The 26,828-nt window shown below is 36.7% G+C and overlaps 2 protein-coding genes and 1 long non-coding RNA gene across 16 annotated transcripts in view; 2 read left to right on the forward strand and 1 right to left on the reverse strand.

Moving 5' to 3' along the window:
- MYO5C (myosin VC) overlaps positions 1-18,026 on the forward strand; it is a 34,946-nt gene extending 16,920 nt beyond the window's left edge. Inside the window, exons 20-41 of one of the 3 annotated variants that reach the window (XM_068695685.1) lie at positions 503-668; positions 1,033-1,179; positions 1,814-1,978; positions 2,161-2,254; positions 2,851-2,914; positions 4,101-4,281; positions 4,693-4,786; positions 5,611-5,674; positions 5,787-5,867; positions 6,236-6,416; positions 7,538-7,631; positions 8,367-8,418; positions 8,638-8,803; positions 9,059-9,146; positions 9,864-9,962; positions 10,671-10,825; positions 12,038-12,127; positions 13,400-13,550; positions 13,970-14,252; positions 15,200-15,374; positions 15,878-15,958; positions 16,218-18,026. In XM_068695685.1, the coding sequence (XP_068551786.1) occupies positions 503-668; positions 1,033-1,179; positions 1,814-1,978; positions 2,161-2,254; positions 2,851-2,914; positions 4,101-4,281; positions 4,693-4,786; positions 5,611-5,674; positions 5,787-5,867; positions 6,236-6,416; positions 7,538-7,631; positions 8,367-8,418; positions 8,638-8,803; positions 9,059-9,146; positions 9,864-9,962; positions 10,671-10,825; positions 12,038-12,127; positions 13,400-13,550; positions 13,970-14,252; positions 15,200-15,374; positions 15,878-15,958; positions 16,218-16,370 (2,824 nt within the window). In that variant the 3' untranslated portion in view covers positions 16,371-18,026. Of the gene's footprint in view, positions 1-502; positions 669-1,032; positions 1,180-1,813; positions 1,979-2,160; positions 2,255-2,850; positions 2,915-4,100; positions 4,282-4,692; positions 4,787-5,610; positions 5,675-5,786; positions 5,868-6,235; positions 6,417-7,537; positions 7,632-8,366; positions 8,419-8,637; positions 8,804-9,058; positions 9,147-9,863; positions 9,963-10,670; positions 10,826-12,037; positions 12,128-13,399; positions 13,551-13,969; positions 14,253-15,199; positions 15,375-15,877; positions 15,959-16,217 lie in introns of those variants that run through there. The other 2 variants (XM_068695687.1, XM_068695688.1) reach the window with 2 other exon arrangements.
- On the reverse strand, positions 1,019-26,448 carry LOC137862986 (uncharacterized). 11 transcript variants are annotated; one of them, XR_011100606.1, is made up of 10 exons: positions 26,016-26,448; positions 23,809-25,339; positions 18,475-18,585; positions 16,198-17,535; positions 7,441-8,837; positions 6,446-6,575; positions 5,755-5,911; positions 1,796-1,919; positions 1,554-1,669; positions 1,019-1,155 (listed from the first exon to the last, which is right to left on the reverse strand). It is a non-coding gene; the product is annotated as an uncharacterized lncRNA (long non-coding RNA). The 11 variants fall into 11 exon arrangements; XR_011100609.1 differs by having other exon boundaries at positions 8,791-8,837; positions 21,975-25,339; XR_011100607.1 differs by having other exon boundaries at positions 1,796-1,875; positions 8,791-8,837; positions 26,016-26,447.
- Positions 18,794-26,828, forward strand: part of GNB5 (G protein subunit beta 5) — a 28,263-nt gene continuing 20,228 nt past the window's right edge. Inside the window, exons 1-2 of one of the 2 annotated variants that reach the window (XM_068695694.1) lie at positions 18,794-21,606; positions 25,984-26,095. In XM_068695694.1, coding sequence (XP_068551795.1) covers positions 21,481-21,606; positions 25,984-26,095 — 238 coding nt within the window. In that variant the 5' untranslated portion in view covers positions 18,794-21,480. Of the gene's footprint in view, positions 21,607-25,644; positions 26,096-26,828 lie in introns of those variants that run through there. The other variant, XM_068695693.1, reaches the window with a different exon arrangement.

A 26,828-nucleotide genomic window follows, 5' to 3' on the forward strand; every position in this document is an offset into this window, starting at 1 on the left:
GGAGGACACCCCAGCCATTGTAGCTATCAGCTCACATGAAATCCAGAAAAGAATTCATATACAAGACTCTCAAATTGCTCTTGGAATCTTCTCCCTCAGTTCAGGGTTTAATTAGCACCCAGCAGTTACGAGCTGGGATTGACCATGGCACTTGAGTTGAGATGTAGTATGGAAAAGTGGTAACTTTTCCTTCCAGGAGCAACCTAAATGGAACAAGATACTCAGTAAATACACCCACCTCCTTTAGGGGACCCTTCATTGTTTTGGTCCCAATTGCACCTCCATCTTATACTTGGTTGATACAACTTTGCTTTTGTTAGTAGCAACTAGTTGCATTGCAACTGTTGTCATGGAAGTAAGACTAAAATCTGTGTGTTTCACTAAAAGGAAATAGTTCTACATGATATTCACTGCCAACCAAACTATTTTTGTGTGATTTGTCTGACTGAGGGAATGAGCATGAGAAATCTAATGTGATCTAAGTGCACTTTGTCTTTTGAAGGCAAGCCATAACTGCAAGAGCTCTGAAGCAAACATGGGCAGCTATAGTTATTCAGAAATATTGCCGAGGTTACCTGGTCCGTAAACTTTGCCAGCTCATCCATGTGGCTGCTGTAACAATTCAAGCTTTTACAAGAGGATTTCTAGCAAGAAAAAAATACCGGAAGGTACAGCCTATTAAAAATTCTTATTTCAGTAGCTGGAAACAGCTACTGCTCTATAAGAAAGATGGAGACAAGGGCAGTGATCCCTCTTACTTTACCTTTTGCATGTCTGGTACTCGTATCTTCTATTCTTTTTATATACATTTACTGTAAAAGTATCATTACACAGTTGTTTAGATATAATCTCTGAACTGCTAAGAGTTCTTAAGAACTAAGAATCTGGTTTCTGTGTGTGCAGTCTGAGTATTTTAGTACTTTGATACCTCTGACAGAAGCATAGAAATGTGTATAGATTCACAGAACACTTTACTTGATGCTGATTGAGCCACAAATAATTACAGACATATGTAAATGTTTTCTTTTAAAGATGCTTGAAGAACACAAGGCTGTGATCCTTCAGAAATATGCCCGTGCATGGCTTGCCAGGCGCAGATTTCAGAATATTCGGCGGTTTGTATCAAATATCCAGCTTTCATACAGAGTTCAGCGACTGCAGAAAAAGATAGAAGAACAGGTGAGGAACACCAGTCAGTTTATGATTTGTACTGTCTTTTTGTCATATCTATTTGTTAACTAGAGACTTCTGTGAATTATGATACCCATAGTTTTCTTTACAAGACATGGAAATACAGTGGGAATATTGTAAGGGATATAATCCCTTATTATCTAATAATATCATATATTATTTTTCATTATAATCTTGTAGTTATCATTAAATATTATGATCTAATAACTGCTCTGGATCAATATATTTAATAACTTTGGGGAATCCTGTATTATGTTCCTTTCATAGCTTATTTTTGAGTCATACCAGTCCAATTATCTTTAAGATAGTAGCTTTAACCTAGTTGGTGGAAACAATCTGTTTTTGAAATAATCACAACTGACCTGGAATCATGAGCAGAAATAGGTCAGATGCATCTTCCACAGCTGAGGAGCAGCAAAGCATAGATTGTACTGCCAACGAGTTGCTTGAAAGTAATTCTCTTCAGCCATGAAGAGTTCTACACAAAAATAAGTTTGATTATTGAAGTATAGAGCTGATTTCTGACAGTAATTTTTTAGGGGAATATACTAAGAGACAATGCTATTAAACAGTTTCAAGTGTGATTTCTTTTGTTTTATTTTACCTGTCTTGCTCAATGTAGAGTAGAGAAAATCATGGCTTGTTGGAACGATTGACCAATCTGGCTTCAACTCATATGAATGACTTGGATACAATTCAGAAACTTGAATTAGAGCTTGAAAAGTTAACTGCTCAAAAGAGAACATATGAGGAGAAAGGGAAAAAATATAAAGAGGACAGTGAACAGGTACATTTTCCTTACTTTTTTTGGTGCTTATATTTTAGTTGAAAAATTTTTCATTGCTGGATTTATCAAATGCATGATTCTGAGTGTTGCTAAGTAAGTTCAGTTTTTGTGGGGTGATGAGGAAGGATGAAGTTTGTGTATACTTCTTAATTGTATCTTTTGCTTATTTTTTGTGTGTACAGAAAATCTTCAAACTTGAAAATCAGAATAAAGAATTACGAGAACAGAAAGAGACCTTAGAAATAAAGCTCCAAGAAAAAACTGAGGAAATGAAAGGTACAATAATTAACAGGAGTTTTAAAGGAGCAGGTGAAAGTTGTAAAGTCAGTTTTACAGCAAATGTAAATGTGTATATATATGTATATATATAAAAATTCTGAATTTACAGAAAATTGAAAGTTGGCTCTAATCTTCTCTTATTTGAAGCTACTTTAGAATGTGTAGGGCAAATGCTTTTAGTATAATAATTAAATGAAATTTGTTCTTTGAGTAGCAAAAGCTCTGCTCTTACTGCAATTCCTATCTTAGAGATAGCATGTGCATTCCTTTAAAGTGTCTCTTTGTCCTTTATTCCTTTAATATAATGTTTTTAAGAATTTAGCTTTGAAGGATTCAAGCAACACATGATATTAAGTAAACTTTAGAGGAATAAAATTTTGGTGCTTCAGAACTGTTCTGTAGCATTATTTATCAAGTTTACTGTTATAATTCTTGACATTTTAGATAATTTCTGTATAAAAATAGTTTAAAATATATTAAAGATTGCTTATTAAAACAAAACAAAAAAAAAACTTCTCATTTTGATAACACTGTTTTAATAAATACACTTAATTGCCTGAAGGTCTTTGAAATACTGCAATATTTTTTGACAGAGAAAATGGATGCCCTCACGAAGCAACTCTTCGATGATATACAAAAAGAAGAAAGTCAGAGAATGTATGGAATCTGAACTCAATTTTTTTGAAACATCCATTTTTTTCTTTCTCTGCCTTTCTTTTTCCTGCTTTAAATATAATCACATCACTTACGAATCTGTTAGTATTCTTGAACAGTAATGCTAGTACTGAAGTTCTTTATGTACTTAGTTGAAGAAGAGCACATGATTGTGGGTCAGTCACATGCAGAAAATTATACTGAAGACTTAAGACTTCTTGTTTTTGCAGTTTCCTGTCTTTTCATGTATCTTCAAAAATTAAAAGGAGCCCTTGATAATGATGGTGTTTTTGGATATCCTCAGTATTCAGACATTTAGCAAGGCAGCTGATGGTCATACCAGTCAGATTTCCTGTGAAGTAATTGTTAAACAACAGAACTGAAAGATTCAATGTGAAGGAAAGGCAGGAATTTTAAATTTTTTAGGTTAAAAATATAGGGGAAAAACTTTTTTCCCCTTTGCTATACTCTTTGCAGGTTTAAACATATTTTTAGCAATGTGGTATGACATTCTCAGATCAAAAAAATATTACTGTTTTTATGGAAGAGTTTTACAATAGCTCTTTACCAATATATGACAGAGAACCACAGGTACCAAAGAAATGCTGTCCTCTGAAATTTGAAGAGTGCACTGAATCTGTTTCTGAGGCTTGGAAGCTGTGTTCTGCTTCAGTTCAGTCTGATATTAGTTACAAAAGACTTCAGAGTATAATAAGAGAACTTTTTTGGGGGGGGTTCTGCTTTCCCCATTAACAGTATCATGTTGGAAGCCAGTCCATTCCAGCAGGTGCCAGTAGAAAATGCCAAGGTTCTTCCATTGTGTTAGTGAGAAGGACATGGGGCTTTCTGCTGCTATGTCCTTCTTCAGTGTGCCTATGTAAATGTAGCAGAGAGTTGTTTATGTAGGCAAAGAGTTAGAGAATTAGCCTTTAAGTGGAAAAGTTCGGTTCTGTCTTGAATACAGTCCCAATACCTGAATAGGATGTAGGGAAATACAGGGACATTCTTATCTCATTATCATTCATTTTGTAGGTTCATTCTAAGGATGTAGGGTAGCATTTTCAAGCAATTACAGTTCATTTAAGCTTTCTTGACTGAAATATGCCCTTCAAATTAAAAGAAAAACACAGTCCCCTCTTTCACTTCTAAGTTCAGGAAAAGAAAAACATCTTTTCATTGTCTTGTTTAGGATACTTGAGAAAAAAATCCAAAATCAGAAACATGATTATGAAAAGGAGATTGAATTGCTCAAGGGAGAAATTAAGGTTCTCAAAGAAGAAAAATCTCAGCTACAGCAACAAATTCAGCAAGAAATTATCATTCAGGATGGCCTGAAAATAGAAGTAGGGCAACTTACAAAACAAACGCAGGTAAAGTATGACGCAATGAATTTTGGAGTCTTTTCAGGATAAAGCAAGTAGACAATGTGGATGTTTTATTTATAGATTATTTTCATTGTTTGTCCTCAAGAACATTAATAAGATGAATTTTATAAATAACTATGTTGTATCATTTTCGTGTAGTACTCAATAGAAATTATTGCTCACAAAAAGAAATGCATGTTTTCAAGAGTATGACTAATTGTGCATGAATATGGATTTTAATGTGTGGAGCTTTTTTCTTCCTTTCTGTTCTGCTAAGAAACGGACGCTTTAAACAACACATTTTAAGCCTTCTAGCATATGAACTTGTTCGTATTAATAATTATCTTTATGAATTAACTGAAACTTAGCCCTTGTCATTCACTTTCTGTCTCATTCTGTAATTCGTGTCTGATTAAGAAAATACCTGAGTTGCAAAAGGAAATTGAACTGCTGCAGACACAAAAATTGGATGTTGAAAAGCAGGCCCAATCACAGAAGCGGGAAATGAGGGGTAAGCTACACATTAGATAATTCAGGGAACTTCCCAAGCATGATGTGAACCAAGCCAGTTTAAATTTTTTTTTCTTTGTTTGATAGGATTGAAAAAATAATAATAATTTAAAAAAAAAAATCTTTCTCGTTCCAGAGTGATTTAATTCAATTCACAGCTCTACTTGCATGGGGTAAAACAAAAACCATGTGAGTTTTATGAAGTAATCATTGAGTACCAAGAAACTGATTTCAAATTTTTCTTCTTTTTGTTTAAAAATTAATAATGTAGTTTAAACTTTACTTAGAATTTTAAAAGAATCTCATAGTGACCCAAGAATATGGAAATATACGTTATTTGGCCTTCATTCAGCCTGTTGTTAGCCTCAGGTCTCATAACTGTCTGATACGCTTAAATAACTTGCTGAACTGGGGTCTCTTTGAGAAAAGGTACCTAATAAGAGCACTGCTGTTGTGCACTTTGTACAATACTAAGAATGTGTCTTATAGGGCAAACCTGTATCTGCAGCATTTAATGTAGTAGGCTAGCACAAGAAGACAATCTGTATAACTGCAGCAGTTGTCTAGATCTAGAACAGAAAGATGGAACTTTACAGTGAAAGTTTGATGTGTTTTTAAAAAAAAAAAAAACAAACAAAAAACAATATTAATAGTGTACCTTGGTACACTCATATACCTCATATTCTGGTAGTAAATATTTGCTTAGTACCAGGAAAGAACCTTACAGATTCTGGAAGAAATTGGTTTGATTTTTATAATGGTAACTTAATTGGAAATATGAGAAGGAAATTATTCATATGATAAACTTTTTTTTTTTTTTTCCAGAAAAGATGTCGGAAGTTACAAAACAGCTTCTGGAAAGTTACGATTTTGAAGATGTAAGAAGCAGGTAATTTTGTTCTGAGGTCTCTTTTTAAAAAAATAAAAGTATATATATATGTATATATATAAGGAATGCATTTTGTTTACCTGCACACTAACAATACTGCCTTGTATTCTAGACTGTCTACAGAGGATTTGGAACACTTAAATGAGGATGGAGAATTGTGGTTTGCTTATGAGGGCTTGAAAAAAGCTACGAGGTTAGTCCAGTTCTTCAATGTTTTTCATAACTCCAAGCTGTGATCTAGAAGATAAACAGATAAGTGAGTAATTGATTTGGCAGTGTGATTCTGAACACCTGTTTAATAAATTAACCAACACTATGTTATATGATTGACTGAGTAGCTTTAACTCACTTTTAACTAATTCACTAAGTCAGTGAAATGTGTGCATGTTTTCAGTCTGGGAAATGTTTCCTTAGAGGTATCACACATACCTTCAAATTCTTTTAATGCCCAGGTAATTCAATGACATATCTGCATGTAGAACACTTTTTTCACTTTGTATGAAACTTAACCCGTTGCGTTGAGGTCATTACCACATCAGCAATTTATTTTTTTTTTAATAGAGTATTAGAAAGTCACTTCCAGTCTCAGAAAGAAATCTATGAAAAGGAGATCGAAGGTTTGAATTTCAAAGTTGAACATCTTAGCCAAGATATTAATCATCTACAAAAATTATTTCGAGAGGAAAATGACATAAATGATGGTATTCGTCTTGAAGTTAGCAGGCTAACTTCAGAAAACATGGTAAGTGTAGCAAAGCCAAAGTATCTTACTGTTACTTAGTAGTTCAACCCAAAAGAGTTTGTGTCACAGAGTCCTCAAAATCTTGAAGTCATGTCCTTGATTCACAAGGTTCAAACAGTTGTGGCCATCTAAGATTGCACATCCATACAGGCTTTTTCCCTGCATGCAAGGATAACATGTTAGAATGCAGCTAAAGTTATTGTCTAAGTGTACAGCTTGTTGGGGCAGCCTCACAGAGACCTTTTTCTCTAACCCCCCCCCCCCCCCCCCTTTTTTTTTTTACATAAACCTGATTATGTTATTTTAATCACAGATTGGCAAAATACTGTTTTACAAACTCTGACTTTGGCAACCCACAACCAGCTTCAGATTTGTATTATACTTGAGGCGTTCAAATTTAGAATTTAGTTTTTCTCCCCCTGTAGTCAAAGGGCAGAAACTAGCATCTTTTGATCTGAAGCCTCTTTAAAGCTGTCTCTGTCTCTCAGCTTGAAAAGTTCTGTGATTTGGTTGTCAATTAAAAAACAGATGCCTGAGGGTCTAGATTATGCAGTTTTGAGGTACTCTCCACCAGGGGGCAGCTAACCATATAACGTCGCTAATACATTGCAGGCAGGACTTAAAAAATTTTAACTGGTTATTAGTACTGTGTAAAAACCTATCTAACATCAAGTGCTATCATACTAGAAGACCATATGTACTGTATCATTTTTTCTGCTAAGTGAAGTATAGCTCTAGAAATATTTTCAAAACAAACTTCATAAAATTGAAAACACAACAAAAAGTAACTAATAACATTATTTCTTAAAAATGACAACGTACTGATCTTTTTCCAAAGTTAACCAAGCTAGGAAAGTTAATTGTCTAATTTCTTTTAAACTACAGAATATAAGAATAGTAGTATTGGGTCAGTCCAAATATTTGTTAGCTCCCTAATTTTTAAAGAGTGTCTGGCAGCAGATGCCTCCAGAAAAGTTATGTAATTCAGGCAAGTACTTTCCCACAGTGTCTTCCCAGTCTTTACCTATTTGCAGTTGAAGGTCTTCTGATGTCATAGGTAACATTACAGATGTTTCAAAATGAACATGCTGAGATATGCAAGTGTCCTTTTTCTCTAAAAGGTGATTCCAGATCTCAAACAGCAAGTTTCTGAACTTGAAAATCAAAAATTAGATCTTGAAAACCGTCTTCAAGAACAGACTATAAAGTTGAAAGGTAAAATACCATTGTGGTCATCGGTTTTATAGTTGAGAGGTACATAATGAATTTCCTAGGCTTGAATGTGTAAAAGCTGAAGCAGCATTACTTCATTGCCTGATTACTTACTTAACTGCCAGTACAATGTAAAAAAACACCATGAAAGAAGTGCTGTATAGTTTATAGCTCTGTTGTTAAACAAAAATACATGCAAATATGTGCACTTCTTTCATTTTTGAACTTTTTTGTCATTTAGTTCTGTGGTTTGGATGTATGCAAGTGTATTCAGCAGGGCTAAGAATATATGAAACAAAGTATGCTCTTTGGAAACAGTCAAGAAGGAAAGATGATTTGGAACTTAAGTTGTACTCCATGAGGAGATATTCAGAGGGTGTTGAAAAAGTCAGAGTAGGAGATGGGGAAATGTTCGTGTTAAATTTGCTTGTTTGAAAGTACTTCTCTATTTAGGAGAGCATAAGTTGCTGTGGATTCTGTGTCTCTAAGTGTAATGTCTTCCTTGGCAACTTATTTTTTAAAAATTTACAATTTGTTTGACTGTCAACTGTAAGAAGTTAGTTATGTCAAAATTCCATATCACATATAATCTTCTGTGTAGAATTTTTAAATATTTCTCTGCATTATGTGATGATATTCAATTTTGTTACAAAAAAAAAAATGAGTATAAGAAAAGATTTTACTAAATACAAGTACAGAACAGTAAGTAAATGTGATCTTGTTTTCTTGTGTTGTAAGAGATGTCTAATCAGCTGCATCATGAGCCAGAAGGGGACATAACACTAAGGAGGTAAATAGATCTGTTTCCTTTTTTTTTTTTTTTTCTTTAATATTTTAATATATGTAAGTGCTATAGTCTGGGCGTAACAATCACGTAAAATTGAAGTACACATCCAAAATAAGATTCACCTTGCAGCCTTGAATACAGCTCATAGGTAATGGGCAAATATGATATGACTGTGCTTTAACAGAAGAACAGTAAAAGACAAAGCTTCCTGTCTGTTTCTAGAAAAAATGAGGCACAGAATGAAATAAACATAAAAGCCAAAGAGAGATTGAATGTCATAACCCAAGAAATCGAAGGTCTGAGCAACGGTTTGAAGCAAGATGAAATCCATGATGAAGTAAAAAGCAAGATAAAGCAAGAAACAACTCGACTTACTGTGGAAAACATGGTGAGGAAATGAAATCCTCATTAAGAAACTGTACCTGAAATGCAAGATAAAAAGAAAGAAATCATGATTGTATAGTATGGGCAGCATGTTTTCTCAGTTCATTGGGGAGAAAAAAGATAGAGAAGTTTCATTTTTCTTCCACTGAATATAAGTAAAAATACATTGAAATGGTTTTAATTGTGGCAATAGCATGTAGCAGTAGAAAGCATTTCTTTATTGTGATTTCTCTGAACTCACTGACTTTGATTATTACAGGATCTTGAAGAAAAACTAGACATGAAAGATAGAATAATTAAAAAATTGGAAGATCAGATCAAAACTCTTACCAAGACTATTGAAAAAGGTAAAATATTGTGTGATTATTATTAGTAGTAGCTTTGGAAGTTCAGTGTGTGTTGTAGAGGAGGTAGATTTACAAAACTGAAAAAAAAAAAAAAAAAAGTAGGGTTTTGGGGTGGAGTTAGAAATTTAAAACCTCAGGAAAAAGTGCCAGGTAACCATCAACAGAAATTTTATAAAAGCTCCTTCCTGTATTTTTTTCCCAGCTAAATAATAGGCACATATGAGACCTAGAGTATATGATAAAGTTTAATTCAGAGGCATCAGGTTCTGCCAATAAAAGTTAATACATATCCTCACATAAGCTGTCTCTGAGAATAGAATGTTAGTTTTGCATCAGATGAGTTTCTCCTGACATAGGTCTTCAGATGGCAGGTAGTTACTGATACGAAGTTAGTTTGTACAAAATTCTTACATAGCAAGTAATTCTTCGCTGTAGAATGTACTTCAAATGGATGCAGAAGTAACTAATGTAGAGGTGTGCCACTTCTATTTAATTGCCTTATTCATGTAAGTAATTCCACTGAATCCAGTGAAACTATTCACATGAATAATATAAATATTACTTAATTCAATGCTTGGAACTGTAAGCTAAAAACATTAATGTGAACAGAGCCTGTACTCTATTAAAGAGAAACTGCTTTTCTCCAGTAGTTTGTTCTAATATATGAATGATGACTGAGTCATTTATCTGCAGTTAACAGTGCTTTATGTTTGACAGTCAATGAAGTTCACGTGCCAACTTTGTCCAAAGAGTACATTGGAATGATGGAGTACAAAAAAGAGGATGAAGAAAGGATTGTTCAGAATCTGATCCTTGGTATTATAGTAACACTTCACTTAAGTAACATTTTATCAGTAGTCAGTGATTGTCAATGTAGAAAAATACAACAAAAACTACAAGATGTTCTCATTTATGTTCAAAGTTGGCTTTATCCCTCTCTCTTACTACTATAACCACTTGGGGATGCTACATTGCTCTTTTTCTACTGCCAGTCATTTCAAATACAAAGAGCTTCATCTGTTTTGCAATCGTGTCTGACTTTTAAATTATTCTGACTATCATCTTCCTTAGTATCTGTTCATTTATAAAGCTGTAAATCTCAGGAGCAATCTAGGGACTTGAGTTTACGTTCTAGTCATACAGGAAGTAATTTATTCCTATCCATCCTAGTCATCATTCTGATCTTTAAGGTCCATTCCAACCCCAGCCATTCTGTGATCTACTAACTTTTGTAAGTCATTGGGCATATATCCACGTGTGATGTATTAATCTCATCTGTCTTTTCTGTATCGTTCCTTTCACTAAAGGGAACTTTACTTTCATATTTCTCTTGTAGGGGAATTCTGCCCTTTTTCTGAGTTACTTCACAATATCACTCTTAGTGACAAACCAGATTTTTGCATTAGTTTGCAGTTAATAGTAAACTCAACAATGTTTCCATGCATTTGAGCTTGTCTTTTTCAGAATGACACTTTAAATCTTTTTATTTTTATATAATTATCCTGATCACTCTCCTCTATGCAGATTTAAAGCCACGTGGAGTTGTAGTTAATATGATACCTGGCCTTCCAGCTCACATCCTATTCATGTGTGTGAGGTATGCAGATTATCTGAATGATGCTGACATGCTGAAATCTTTCATAAATGTAACCATTGATGGTATCAAACAAGTTGTTAAGGTAGGAATTGTGTTTGGCTGTATTGTACTTTTTGATTTTTATGTAAGGTTTATGAGATGCATGCACAGTACCTGAGAAATGCTGACACTTTCATTTGCTAGTATTTCTATAATGAATAATTATTATTAGTGACACTCTTTTTTTCCTGTTAGTAGTAGTATGCATATAAAGTCTCCAGGTAAGGTTCCACTGTGCTGAACGCTGTAACACAGTAACATGTACTAACAGAGATTACCTTTATCTGAAAAGGTTGTTGGCAAAACCATTTAAAGTATTTTACATCAAAAAAATGAGTAGCTAATTAGGTTTTAAGTGCAACTGTGCTTTCAGCACAGGTAAAAGTTGGATGGACAGAAATGAAGGTTAGTGTATTTGTCAGTAGACAGGTTTTTTGTTTTTTTGTTTGTTTGTTTGTTGTTGTTGTTTGGTTTTTTATTATTATTATTATTTTTAAAATCAGAGGGTTTTGTACTTCTGTTCTACTAGAGTAACGTTTTCTTGGCATGTTATTTGGTACTTCAGCATTAGTACCTGAATGATTAAGGTTACTTTGCCAGCCAGTTTACAAAACCAAGATATATATAAGAATCATTCATCTGTTATCTCACCTACATTACAAATTCAGCTATGTGAATGCTTTATTGTGGATTTAGAATGTAGTAAAACACCAGGCATGCTTGGTAACACAGGTGGGAATGGACCATGGCTTATGCAGTTGAATTTGTTATGTAAAGAATGCCTGTGGTTGGTTCACACGCACACACAAAAAATTATACAACATTTTATCCATAAGAAAATGCTTGTGCATATTAGGCTAACAAAAATAAAATGTGTAGTTAGGATTGTGTTTATATGTAATTCAGTTTCATTTCTATATACAGGCATTGTTCACACTTTTGCAGGAAGGCCTCCAGTACACCATCTCACTACACATAGAAATGTGTAAAACTACTTAAGACTAATGTATTTAGCGCCTCTCATATAAGAATTAACTAATGTTTAACAAATACAAGAGGGGTCTTTTTTTCTGTATATATGTTAACCTAAAAAAAAAAAAGATTCGTACAGTTAGCATGTTACAGACGCTGTTATGTTACTTCTGCCTTAGATGTGTGCTATTGTGCCAACTCTGTAGTAGTCTTAAGTTTCATCTTTGAAATTAAGCTAACTTAGTAAGACAGTGCCATTATAAGTTTGCTCTGTCATTTTCAGGAAAATTCAGAAGATTTTGAGATGTTGTCCTTTTGGCTTTCCAATACGTACTATTTTCTTAACTGTTTGAAGCAATACAGTGGGGAAGAGGTAAGAGTGATTTCATCAAATCATTTCATTACTTTACTTCTGTCAGACTTTAATTCAGTAAGCAAAATAAACAGAGATAATCAATAGATAGTTATTCACCAGGTCATCACTGTTCCCTCAGGATATTTTGATATTTATAATATTGCAATATTTGTATTGCTTTGCAGTGGTGATATATCTTACACAAATAATAAGACAGTATAGAATTACCTGATCAAGTGATTCCCCAAAAAACATAAAAGTGCTAAAGTCAGTTAATTTCCTAACACGGAAACTGTTATGTAAATGGAACTCTATACATGAATTTAATGTGAGCTGGATTTCAGATGTCCAGCTGCATATATATATAAAAGGGTTTAGTTGCTTTATAATTGTGACCACTTCAAACCCTTGCTGCTACCATTATGAGCTAACTGAAGAAATTCTCAGGAAAGGAGCAATATAATACTCCTTTTTTGTCCCTGTATTTAACTTGCTTGTTTAAGTTAAATTTTATCCCGTGGTTCAAAATTGTTTTAAATTGCAACTTACATAGACTGAAGCAAAATTGCACAGGCACATCAGGATTAAAGCCAACAGGTGCCATAAAGCCTTGGAATCACAGTAACTGTGTACTATCTGAACAACAGTACTCCCTCTTGTGGCTACATCGATAAAATCTAAAGAGCAATGAAGAATTTAAAACATTTAAATGCAATAAATAACAATCTTATGTCATGTAATCTCAACAGTAGGGAGTGGTCTGAATCCAGAATTTTGTGTGTTGATCTATGTTTGTAGTGAACACTCAAGACTTCACACAAATTAGGATTCAGCCTAGATTTTTTTGAAACAGAATTTTTCTTATGAAAAGTCCAAAAATTAGATCCCTTTGCAGCAATAAAACATACATTATTAATTATCATTTTTAAGCATTTTGCAAGCAGAATTTAAACAACTGTTTTTTGTTGTTTGTTTGTTTGTTTTTAATTAAATAGTTTGATTTCTGTTTATGTGATCAAGGAATTGCTGCAAAGTCCAATGAAATCTAGGCATGCCTTTCCTTTGGCGTTAGTATGCTTTTGAACAGAGTAAGCATGAGCATTAAATGGAATAATAAGTGCAAGGAGCCCAGAGCTAGATGCATCCATTGCAATTAGCAGTCGCTTTCACTCATTCTGAGACCATTTTGGCCAGAGACAGAATGGATTACTCTAATATATACATTGGAATATAATACCAGTTTATAATGTTATGTGATTTCTGATAATTATATCTACAACTTAATTGTAGGAATTTATGAAGTCTAACACCCCACGTCAGAATAAGAACTGTTTGAAGCATTTTGATCTGTCAGAATATAGACAAATTCTTAGTGATTTGGCCATTCGTATATATCACCAATTCATTATTGTAATGGAGAACAACATTCAACCCATGATCGGTAAGACAGCAAAACTCCAAACACAGTTAAATCTAGTTTGTTAAGTACATGAATAAAGATTACATGTGGAGGGAAGGGATGGGACAGACTTCTTTCTTTCATTTATACGTGTGTACCTGCATGTGTGTTTCTGCACATATAAATGCCACTGTTACATCCCCACAGGGCTTGGAGAGACTTTTTCCTCTGAACAGTTTCCCTGTATGGTATAATGCTTTGAAACAGACCAGCCTTCTGCAGAAAGAATAGGGTTTTCAAAATTTTTGTGCTCCAGAATCCTTTGTCAGTATTTTATTTTTCTTCTATCATTTAAATTTTAAAATATCTTAAAGTTATATGTAGTTGAAGAACTAAGTTAACGTAATGGAAAGGAGCCTTACTAGTGTTAGTCTTACCAGTTGTTTTTTATTGTATTTCAGTACCAGGCATGCTGGAATATGAAAGTCTCCAAGGAATTTCTGGCTTGAAACCTACAGGGTTCCGTAAACGTTCTTCTAGTATAGATGACACAGATACCTACACAATGACCTCTATCCTGCAACAACTCAGCTATTTTTATAGTACTATGTGCCAGAATGGCTTGGACTCTGAGCTCCTAAAGCAAGCAGTGAAGCAGCTTTTCTTTCTGATTGGAGCTGTTACCCTCAATAGTCTCTTCCTCCGCAAGGACATGTGCTCTTGTAGAAAAGGAATGCAGATAAGGTAAAGCCAGTAAACTTTCAGCAAGCAGTTGATTGAGAATGAATTTTTAACATTTTAATGTAACCTAGTTCTTTATTATTAAGTCATTAGTTATTCTGTGACCATTCTGCTGGAAGTAGTCAACTGGTTTTTGGTTATGTTTTGTTTTTTGTTTTTTAAACTCTTTTTAAAAAATAGATCTTTGCCTTTTAAGCTAAGCTTTCTCAACCTAAAACAATACAAATCATGCTGTCCATGGAAATGTTGATTTCCATGTAGGAAAATATTGATTTCCAGGTAGGAAAAGACAGAAAATGACAGTCTAGAGCTCAAAGTTGGTCCTGTGTTCAGTTTTCTTCCTATGCTTGTGGGCTCATGATGATGAATAGTATTTTTAATTCAAAACAGGTAGTGTCCCCTGTCTGGCAAATAGACAAAAGCAAACTTGATTTTTTCATGCTCTGCAGTGAGAAAAGCACTGAGACAGAGACATTAAGGATTCTTAGAAGTTAATAAAGAAAGCTTTAGGTCTTCAGTTATAACTCTGATTTGTAATGTGCAAAGATTGTTCTAATCTGTATAAGCTCAGCTGTAAATCACTATTTTAAAGACATATAGTGCTATAACATATTTGCCAATGCCAGTATGTATTGGTATTTTTCTGTAACAAATGGCTAAACTAATAATTTGCTTTCTATTGTCCAACCTTTAAAAATAATAAAAAATAAATTTTTATATATATATATTTATATATATATACAGGGGATTAAAATTAAAGATCAGCAGGCTGTAAATTGTCTGATTTTTATGATCTACAGGTATGTTTTGTTCTTTGTTTTTTAACTTAAACTGAATGAATATGAATATTAATATTGCATTAGAGAAACAAAGATTTTAGAAGTCTTTAATATAGCTTGATTGTTAGAAGGAACCTGATGTTTCTGTTGTCTGTTCATGGTTTAACACAGATGTAATATCAGCTATTTGGAAGAATGGCTTAAAGAAAAGAATCTTCAAAGCAGTAATGCCAAAGAAACTTTAGAGCCTCTAGCTCAAGCAGCATGGCTCCTTCAGGTCAAAAAGATCACAGATGATGATGCCAAAGAAATATGTGAACACTGCACATCTCTTTCTACTGTGCAGGTAATGAACCATTTGTTTTATTCTGATACTGACTGCAGAATCTTGCCTATCTAAAATAATTTGTTGCAAAGAGCTATTGGCCTTTCATTTGATAAAAGTAGTATTCCTCATCATTCTGTGTCACCACGTGTTATATTGGATTTTTTAACCCCACATTCCTGATCATTAGCATTTTAACTGCTTCTGTGAGGAATATCTGTCTGCCTTGTTCCATCTCATTTTTTATTCCACAGTGAATTTTTGTTTTATTTTGTCAGAGGCTTTTTTTGTTGTTTCCTTTAATCAGTTCAGCTTTCTCTACATCTTCTTGATGCTGCTGACATTCTTGGAAATGATTCATAGCAGTCATCATCTATGTAATAAATTATTAGGTTATCAGTCAAAATTATTGTAAAATTCCTACTGAAACTTCAATTAAATACCAATAAAGATGGTATTTAATTCTTCTTTTCCTCTGCTCACTTCTTGTGACGTACTAAAATAGTCTTTTGTAATTTGAGCAGATAGTTAAGATCCTCAACTCATACACTCCAATAGATGATTTTGAGAAAAGAGTGGCTCCATCATTTGTTCGTAAAGTACAGGTAAGAGCTACAACTACTCCCTTTCAAATTCAAGTTAAAAAATACTTCATACACACTGGTTTTGATGCTACATATTTATACTTGACCCTTATGTCAAATTATGATTAAGTTGCTCATCTTCTACACATTTGGAGTTGATCAAGAGAAGTCTCCTTTATCTTATCTGAAACGGAAATGTGCAATGATAAGTAAACAATGTTAATGTTTTGGGTTTTATTTGTAATACAGTATTTTCTTACCCTTTCTGGTATGATTGCAGGCTATGCTAAACAATCGTGAGGACGTTCCACAGTTGATGCTCGATACCAAATATCTATTTCAAGTGACGTTTCCTTTCACTCCCTCTCCACATGCCTTGGAAATGATACAAGTCCCCAGCAGTTTCAAACTTGGCTTTCTCACAAGGGTGTAATAAAACTAATGCACTGGTATTTTCTCAGAGACTAAATAAAGACAGACAGACTTTCATGGTTCATTTCTCCAGCTGGTGGATGGCACGGTAGCTTGCAGTGAATTAAGCTGTTAAAACCTTGTTCTAAAGTCAAGACTTAAAAAGTAGGAACAATTTAAGCTTGTGATTTCTTTCTGTTTTCTCACTGTACTTCATTCTTCATTATAGTCCTATAATGATGATGTTATCAGCTGGACATAAAGCTGACAGCAGTTTCTTACACCACAGGAGACAAGATTGCATTGGGTCTTTATCAGTAACTCTAAAGCATGAGTCATAGGGGAAAACTACCATGGGATTAATGTTGTTACTTTACAGTTTTCCTTGCCTTTGCTTTCTGTAACAAGAGATTTTTTTCCAAGGTAATTCTATTCATTGTCTTGATATTCTGGATCTGTTTTACAGTATCTTTCAGCCTTTTATGCTTTTTAGGCCTTTATTCATTCCATGAAATAAGTCTCTCCTAATAGTTCACAAGGAAACTATAGAAAGATGGAATGGAAGGTCCTCCCACAATTTTTATTTTATTTTATTGATACAAATAACTACATTGAACCAGTCTAAGAGAATTGCTGTTGTAATAAACATATATTGTCTTTTGTAGGCATGCTGGCTTGGTTCACTCAGGCTGAATGCTTACATTACTGTTCAGGCACACCAGACAGCTCTTTAGCCGGGGGGGAATTTGGGTGCTTTTTTTTTTTTTTTGAAGGCAGATTTTAGTTTTGTTCTCTGCAATGACATGTCTGCATTTTCATATCAGTCATTAGCGTAGAAAAGTCAGACATAAAATTCCTGTTCTGATCCATGTTTAAATTACAACATTATTAAAAAAAAAAAAAAAAAAAAAAAAAAAAAAAGAGTTCATCTCCTGTTTTGGGTCTATCTCTAATGCAGTGTCTTTCAGAACATATGCTGAGTATGCACACATGTACACATTTTTTCCCATTCTTTTTTGCTTGTTTCCCTCCCTCAATTCTGACATTGAGTAGGAGTGAATGCAGCTATTGTGATCTGGTCTTACTGATAAACCAAGCTTAATTTCTGGCATTGAAATTAAATATATTTCATTTAAATTGCAGGATCCTTAGAAGTAGTCCTCTTTTTGCATTGTTCAGCCTTCTTCCTGCAGGCAGAATGCAAAGAATAACAGCTTTATTTAATACTAGACTATGTTAGAACAACTGGAGAACCAGCATTCACCTTACTACAATCATGACAGTCATTAGAAATTCATCAGTAAATTATGCTAGCTTTCTAGCTAGGTTATTAGATATAATTATGAAAATTGAATGCTAAAGCTTTGAAATACATCTAATTTCTAATTGTTATAGTTAATTTAAACGTTACAGGAAGGATCAATTTTATTATTATTATTATTACATAGTGTTTAAAATCTGTAAATATAAAGAAGGACTGTTTTTTGCTATTTCCCATCCTTGGTATTTACTGTGAACAGTGACATATTCATAGTACTATCCACAGAGATATATGAAAAATATATGAAGGAATTTTTTTGTATTTTGTTCAATAGCAATAAAAGCTGTACAAAACGTCACAGATGTATAGGTACATTAGTATTCTTATCTGTTAAATAAAAGGTAGCTTTTAAATCAATCTGTAGTGTTTCGAGTGATGGAATAATTATATTTTCAGAGAATAATTGCTTGAAAATACATATGAATATATTTTATTTATATATACACATTGTGTATATTCCTATCCGAATGGTTATGCTGTTGCTGGCTCCCTGTGAATTTCTGTAAATATTTTAAAGCAAGCAAGTCTAGTTGCTATAAATTGTGTATAGCCTTTTTTACAGTTACTGGAGCTGCACATATGTTACCTGGTACGGTATGAGTAAAATCACAATCCGTTCTTAAATCTACATCCCACGGAAGTATCAGAAGGTATGTACGTCTGTATGACAAAAATTTCTTGATAATTTGGTTCTAAATTATTTTGAGAGGTTTGTGTGAAATATGCTGTTAGCGCTGTGCATGCGAAGAACAAAATATATTTTAAAAGAAAGTTTAAAATAATCAGAATTCTGCCAGAAACTTACTGTACTTCTGATGACGTTAATGCCTTTAAACAATATGTAGATACAAATCTTTCTCTGTTTTTATAATTCTTCAAAATGTAAGGAGCAGTATTAGTGATGAAGGGCAGATACCTGAAAGAGACATTACTGAGGTTGACTTTCCCAGAATGATAGTAAAGGAGAAAGCTATTGCATTCAAATGGAAAAGTACAAGATGATCCTTACTGCAGTGGGAAAGCACCAAAATTGCTTATGGAGAGGGTTTAGGCATGTGACTCCTGCAGCTTCTGGCAGCTGGACTCAACAGCATAGGTGATCCCTCTCCCTCCTGTGTTTCCATAGTATTTGGGTTTAAAAAAAAAAAAAAAAGTTTTCTTCTACCCAAACCTGTGTTGGACTGAAATCTAATTTCCTTTTTTTTTTCTTCTCACATTGCATTACATTGTCTTGACTATTGAATGCAAACATCTAATGGCACGATTCATTGACTTCAGTGGAGTCACAGCAGATGTGACTTCAGCACTTTTCAAGTTTTTCAGACATGATTTCATAAATATCCCTGGAGCTAAAGAATCCAATAAAGCAGAAACTTTTAATGTTGCTGATGTCGAAGTTACTGTCTTAAAATGGGTGAACAATGAAAGTATATCCAAGGAAGAACAAGCATGGCCACTACTTGTATTAGACTTAGAATTTTCTTTATGAAGTAGATTTAACATTGTCACTGTCGTTTGTCAGAATGTCAATTTAATAGGTGGAAAAAGCAGTAGTCAGCCACCTTCCCAGTAGTATGCTTAATATTTGGAAACATCCAAAAATTGCTGCAATATGAAATGAACAGGCAAGGTCTATTTTGCCTAACACTGTACATTCTTTGCTCTGTATTCTAAGAGGGCAGTTAAAATAAAGCCTCTAAACTATAATCATCAGTACATAACTGACCTGAGGTGATGCAACTTAGAGAGGCTGAGCTTTAAATACCCTTTAAGTAGCCTTAATAATAGAGAGGTTGCCGTCCTACATTAGCAGTTGCATACGGCTTATTTACTCGTCTTGAGAAACGCTGGGTTATTGTTGTTTGAAAAGGTAGGCAATTTTGTATATTTACCAACAAGATTAATTGTGCAGAATTACCCTACAACTGGCATATTTGTTATTGTTTCAGCATGCTGCCATTTTTATACTTCCACTGTATCTTTTTAAAAACCTGGTATGTTTAAAAATTCAGGCTACAGCATGGGAAGAAATCTTTTTAGACCTTTTGAGGTTAAGCTCTTTGTAACAATGATGGTTTTGTATCATATTTTAAAAAGATATAAAATATCTCATGTATAATACCACTTTTAAGTATTTGGAAGTTTTGCTGGCTTCTCTTGCAGTGAGATTTGTATGTCGTAATCTCATCTAAAGTAAAGTACTGATATCAGGCATAATTCACCCTGTGTGTTACTCCAGTGAATTCTCTTGCTTTATCTAAAATTAATTCTGCCCAAGGTATTTATTCAAAGCTTAATAGATCATTGTCTAAAGTCTCTAGGTGTAATAATGATATTTTAACTAAGATGACATTTTTTCTGTGATATTTTCATTTTACACTTCTTATGAAGTGAAAGTCTTCCTCCCAAAGTCTTGTTGGGCTAATGTCTTGAGACTCCATATCAAGTACATAAATCTGCCACCTGAGTTGCCCTCAGTGGGAATCTTGAATTCTAAGAATCTCTGAATAAGAATTTATTCAGTTGTTAAATATCGATTTAAGAATCTAGCACAGTTGAGCCCTGCTGCTATAGACACTTTAAAGCTATTAGATAGACTGGTACAGGGAAGCTCATTGAAAAGGTAGTGGCTTGGTGTCTCGGGCTCACTGTTTGCGAAAGAATGCATTAAAAATGTTAGGGCATATTTGTTGCTTTTCAGTAAATGGGTTATAAACCCTGTTGACTGCGTATAGCTGGCTGAAAGCTCCATGCAAATTTGATGTAGTTCATGTTAGGGCAGATTTCTTCTCACATATGTTGGGGTGAAGTTATGCAACTCCTTTAGACAACAGAAGAAACTCCTATTAACTTGGAAGGACAAGATTTCCAGGTTTATCATCTCATTTTTCAAGTTGTCCGTGGAAAAATCTAAGAATAAGCAGCAAAATGGAGGTGCATGGAATAAACTTTGATTTTTTTACATAATATCCAGCCAAATCCTGAAATCTGCATAGTTCGTTCAATTTATTTTGCTCCATTTAAAATCTCCTTTGCAATAGCTTCTTCTAACTCATAAACTCATTATTCATGTTTATGTGAAAAACTGTTAAACTTCTAGAGACTGTTAAAAGCTTGCATTGAGAGAATGGGAAATACTACATTTTCCCTATGAAAAATATAAGGAGAAAAATGGCATTATGATGGTATTGTTGTTTGTTATTCTGAATCTCACAGTGTCTCATTCTCTATTGCTGATACTGCTTTGATCCTAAAGAAACCTGGTTTGAGAACAAAAAGGGGGCTCATAATAACCCAGCTTTCAGTGTGCTGAAGCATCACTTTCTGCTCAAGCAGCACATTGATCATAATATTTTTGAAACTGCTGACTGAATCCTAGGCCATCTTTCAGCTTTAAAAATAATATGTAATATTGAATATTTAATAATAGAGTGAAAAAATAAATATTGGTTTGTGAGAAATCTGCACTGATCAGCTGCTATGTATTTCTAGTTACTTTCTACTGGCATTAATTAAATGAAAATTAAAAATCCACGTTGTCATTAATCTATGTGCAATCAGTGCACATTATAACAAAATACATATTTTACTTTGTATTTTTCTTCATAAAAATATAATCTGCAGATCGTACAACTGTCTTGCATGTAGTGACAGTCCATGAAGCCTGAGAGATTAGTCACAGATTATCTAGTCTGTAGATGTCTATATACAGCCTAAGCTGCATTAGCTACCAGAGCAGAAGCAGGAAACTTTGCACTGGACTGGAACACACTCTTTTTCTTCTCTCTTTCAGCTCGCTCATACTGCAAAGATGTGTGACCAGACCTTTTTAGCAGTTGTATTCGGTCCGTGTGACAAGTGCTCCAAAGAGAAGCCCCTTAGGGCTGTTTACATCAAATCAGAACAGCTCAGCTACTGCTCTCTATGTGTGGAAATGGTATGTTACTGATTTTATCAGCTGGAATGTGAAAAGCCTGCAAAAATAGGAGTTGGTATATTAATGGTCTGTTCTGTTGGATTTTTTCTGGACAGCAAATAAGCATTGCTAGGCCTGAAGGCCAGCTACTTCTAATCCAAATAAACACCTCTGCAGACACCTGATGTTATTCCTTGAGCCTGGAACAGACATGGCCCCCGGGTTCAAGGATATGTTTTTTGATTCTTGATTGGAAAGTGGCCATGAGATTTTTACCCTAGGGCACTGCATTCCTTAGCTAAGCAAATATTACATGCCTGTCTAAACTCTGCTCTGAGGTATATGGGTGCAAGTCTGCTCAGCCTGTAATCTTGAGTGTTGCCCATTACCTTTAACAGAACTTCCAAAAGAGACAGAACTATTGCAATGGACTGACTCAGCAGAGGTGAGGGGAGCTGAAGTTCATCTGATCTGTTTCAGCTTCACTGAGACAGAGCTGGAATGCTGTCCTCATAACCAGGTGTTCTCATATGCTATGTGCAGTACTTCGCTGGGGGATCTGTCAGAGCTGGAAGTAGTTACAATGAGGATAAAGTGAGAAAAGAATCGTGGAGGCTCTTCTGTCACCATGTGTGTGTACCAGAAGGTGGTAATGGGGGAGATGAGCCAACGTGCTAGCCAGACCAGCAGGTCCTGTCATAATACCTGCATGAAGAAGGAACGATGTTGGAGGCATTGAAATCTTCAGGAATTACTGGTGAGGTGACAACCCACTCTCCTAGCAGGAAGCACTGTCCTGGCACAGTCACAGGATTTTTATAGATGAGATACAAAGCTAGGGTACCTATGTGGTCACTGAAGAGCTGGTCTCCAAAACTGCTTTTGCAAAGTGAGGAATGTCGTTGTCCTGATTATACTCCAGCTTGGAGTTACTCTACTTCATCTTCCTGAACCATTGTGTAATATCTTTTGGAGAAGACTTCCTTCACTGCTTCTTCCCCAGAATTGATCAGTACTGTAACTTGAATGGTGTTCAGTTGGTTGTTGTATTTAAATGTCAGATTAAATTATCTCTGCAGGAATACTAAAAGGTTTAACTAACGGTGTTTAGAAAACATTATAAGACAGACAGATAAGAGAACTGATTTGGTGATTATAGATGGTGCAACGTGTACAGTTCACTGACTGACACAGCATAATCACGTCACATTGTTTAGGAGGAAATTTAGATGTAATGAATATAAGACAAAAGACGGTCCCTTCCCTATTTACTTGCTTCCCCTGACTTTGAAACCGCTGCTTTGTTCAGGTCCTTCTTGGCCAGCAGCCTATAAATAGCAATTTATCTAGTAAATTTTTGCATGACTTGCTAAATGCACACTGAAGTTTCAGGAAACTGGCTGTTTGTTACTTATAGTTCCTACAACTTTCTCCTTATTATTTGCACTATAGAAGTTAGACTCCTACCCAAAGAAACAGCTGCTAAGTGGAAGCAGACTGAGACTTCAAAAAGAATTGCCTCAGTACCTAACATCCTGTTAGGCTTTGTATCAGCGCTGCAGTAAGATCTTGGGCTTTCTGGTTGATCTGACTTCAGCTTGCTTCTTCATATTTATTTTGTAGAAGAGATTTTAAAACAGCTAACTGGAACACAGAGAGCTCTTTGCAGTAGTAATGGAATGCATATAGATAGGAAAGTAGTATCCTTTACTTTTTGTAACTGATTTTTCAGATCTGTGGAGATGCTTTGGTTTAAATCAAAATGCACAATATGTCCTAGCCACTCTTGTGCAGGTGTTTGTGTATGATTGTGCATAACGTGGTGTGCAATCAGCTAAGCCTTTTGCAGCATCCTGATTTGCACATCTTTTAATTTCAGATGCAGATTGCACTCAGCTGCACAAATGCATTTTCATCACCAGTCTTTTTGATTTTCCTCCAAACAGTATCTGTTGAGGGACAGCAGTTTGGAATTGCTGATTCCCAATGTTGAGATCATCCTACTTCCCTTAGTTGCCTTTTGAGATAAAATATCTTTTTCCTGTGGTGTTTTGTCCATTTTGGAATTGGTGCTAATCAATAGAAATTCAATGTGCTTGCTTTTTAGTCTTCTCAAAAAAAAGTATTAGTACATTAGTTTACAACTTAAAGAAAGATCAGTTGATGAGTTAGTAAGAATGATATATAATATATATATATATATATTTTTTTTTAAATACCTACCCTTTGAGATAGTCAACAATGTGTGACACAGTCAGACCTTCCATTTTCCACACCATGGAACAGTACCAGCTTTCTCGCATGTATTCCTATCACCACAATGCGGTGCATTTGCCACACGTGGAAGGTAGGTTTGCTATTGTGGTAATGACTGTTCTTGCCACAATTCTTGGTGATTGAATTCCTCTCTAGCAGCTCCACAGAGTAACATTTTATAGAAAACAGACTACTTTCAGAATGGTTACCTCAAAATAGCCTCAAAATATTTGAAGCCAAGCGTCATCATGCCTTTGACCCATAGGGAAAAGTCAGAGTCAAAATCTGTCTTCAAACAAAGCTGTCCTTGTTCTGGGCAACATGGAAGCTCACTGCCTCTGAGGACATAGCAGCCAGTTTGTAAGTGATCGGCTTTCTAGGGAATGCTGGTGATCAGTACAAAGTGACAGCAACAAACACTTTCATGTACCAGTCACTACTGCACAATTAATGGATCATAACATTACAGAGTTCAGTTACTTACTACTCTTTTCCACATAGTCCACAGAACAGGATGTTTTCACAGCCTTTTGGCCTGTGCTGATGTGTTTTGAAACTCATCTGAAATCAGAGCACAAACTAAGAGGACCTATATTTTGTCCACTGCTGCGGATTGAACTGCCATTTCAGGTTAAACATAGTAAATTCTAATATTGTGTTAACAAGGCATTTACTATCATAGGGTTTTTAGGCGATTGCTGGTAAGTTGTGTTTTTATTTCTAATGAAAGCATATCCAGTAGTATGTGAACTCCACAGATTATACTGCCTCCTTTTTCTTTTGTGACACTGAATGTAACTGGATTAAAGTAAGTCCAGAGTTGCCTACATGGCCATCAGACTGGTAGGGTTCCCGCACCAGCTTCTGTGGACAGGGGGAAGACTGGAAATGCGTTCACTGTATTTGACTCTTCAGATAAGTGGCCCAGCTCCTGTAAAACAGACCTTGAGCATAAAGCCAGACAAAGGCCTGACTTCAGCCCGCAGATTTACAGTGAAGAGCTCAACAGGTCTGCCCATGCGTCCCGGTCAAACAGTGACACTGCTGCTAAGCCTGTGTGGGAAAGGACTTACTTTCTCTAAGGCTGTACTGTGTCCAGGATGTGCCCAGAGTCTAAACAACAGCTGCAAACACTTATTTTCTTATCTGCCTTTCTAATCTTGGAACATCTCCAGGTTGAACAACAGCCATTTGATTGTCTATTTTCTGGCTAAAGGGAGACAATGAGAGTCAATATGAGCAAAGTTATTCAGTGGAGATCAAGGACAATTTGTGAAGAAAGAAGAGGACGTTTTCAAGGAACTCCCAGGGAACAAAAAGTTGCAAGGTTGTTTGCTGCTGTTCTTTCTCTGGAAACGTGAGCCTCTCTGTGCACATCGCACACGTTCGCTCTCTGCCCGCAAGCAGAAGCTGCTGGGACAGGGAGCTGTTTTTTGCTGCCTTTGGTGTTTCGGAAATTGGTCCTTTTCAGTGGCTGGGAAGGCCCAAGTCTGCATATCTGTGTGCAGGATAAAGAGGGGGTTCGTTTAAGGTGGGACAAGGGTAAAAATGAGGAATTTGAAGCCTAATAAGGAGAGGGGTTCCCATGGCTCCATCCAGCCTGCCGGCACCTTGTGACCAAGTCTCCTAGTGCCCCCTGCTCCCAGGGCTGTAAGGGAACGACGGAGCCGAGCTGGGCTTTGCAAAGCCTTGGCAGGATCTGTCCTCCCAGCCTGGCATTTTAAAATGCTGCTGAGGTGACCGGTTAGGGTTTTGTTTTTTGTTTTCTTTTGTTTTTTCTCCTCCTCCTTCCGCAGGGGCTGCGAACTTCAGGCCCGCACAGGTTGTGCAGGCAGCAGCCCCAGCCTCTCGCCGTGTGCTGCTGGGCCGAGGCAGCCCCGGGGCTGCGCCAGGCCATGCCCGGCGGCTCGGCTCTCACCTGCCCGAGGCCGGCGGGGGCAGGAGGCCAGGCCGGGCTCAGCCCCCTGCCCGGCGGCCGGCGGGGCTCGGCCGGTGCCGCAGCAGGGCCGGGGAGGGGCCGGGAGCCGGGTTGCTGAGGCAGCGGGAGCCTCGGCAGCATCCCCGAGAGCCCGGCGGGCGACAGAACTCCTCCCTCCCTCCCTCTCTCTCTCCCCCGTCTCCCTCCCCGCTTCCCTCGCAAAGATGGCAACCGAGGGGCTGCACGAGAACGAGACCTTGGCGTCGCTGAAAACCGAGGCGGAGAGCCTGAAGGGCAAGCTGGAGGAGGAGCGGGCCAAGCTGCACGACGTGGAGCGTGAGCGGGGGAGCGGGGACCGGGGGGCGGCCGCGGGGGAAGGAGGCGGCGGCGGGGCCGCTGCCCCCGGGCCGGGCCGGGCCGGGCCGGCCTCCGCCGGGCCCCCGCCGCCCCGCAACCGGCCCGGCCTCCGCGCCGGGCCCAGGGGAGGGAGGGAGGGGGGGAGCGAGGGGAAGGAGGGGGCCGCGGCATCCACGGCCCGGCCGGGCCTCGCAGGCGCAAAGCCAGCCTAAAGCCGGGCGGGCACCGAGGCCGGGGCGTCCCCAGCTGAAAGGGGCCCGAAAAGGAGCCCCGGCCCCCGGGGAGCCACCTGGGGGGCGCGGAGCTGCGCCCTGCCCCCTGCAGCCCCGCCGCTGCCCCCCGGCAGGGGACAGGCGCTAACCCTGGTGTGGTGGCTCCTAAACTGCCCGTCCTGACCTGCAGAGATGCTATTTGCTTTGTTACATTTTTATGTAAATAGCATATAGTGCGGTTCTTCTTGGGGGAAAAACGTCGAAATTACTGTATTATATTAGTGTATTGCGTATGACTGAAGTCACATCGGTCATTTAATTAAAATCCCTGTTACATACACACACACACACACACACATCCAGTCCCTGAGCTGGCAGGGGACCCCCAAGGCTCACCGGGTGATGCTCTGAGTGTCCGAGAGGAGCCTGAGCCTGTGCCCAGGGCTGGAGGTGCTGGTGGCTGTGTCAGGCTGAGGGACTGGCAGGCATCGTCAAATTTC

This window comes from Anas acuta, chromosome 12 (assembly GCF_963932015.1).
Source record: "Anas acuta chromosome 12, bAnaAcu1.1, whole genome shotgun sequence".
Classification (NCBI taxonomy): domain Eukaryota; kingdom Metazoa; phylum Chordata; class Aves; order Anseriformes; family Anatidae; genus Anas; species Anas acuta.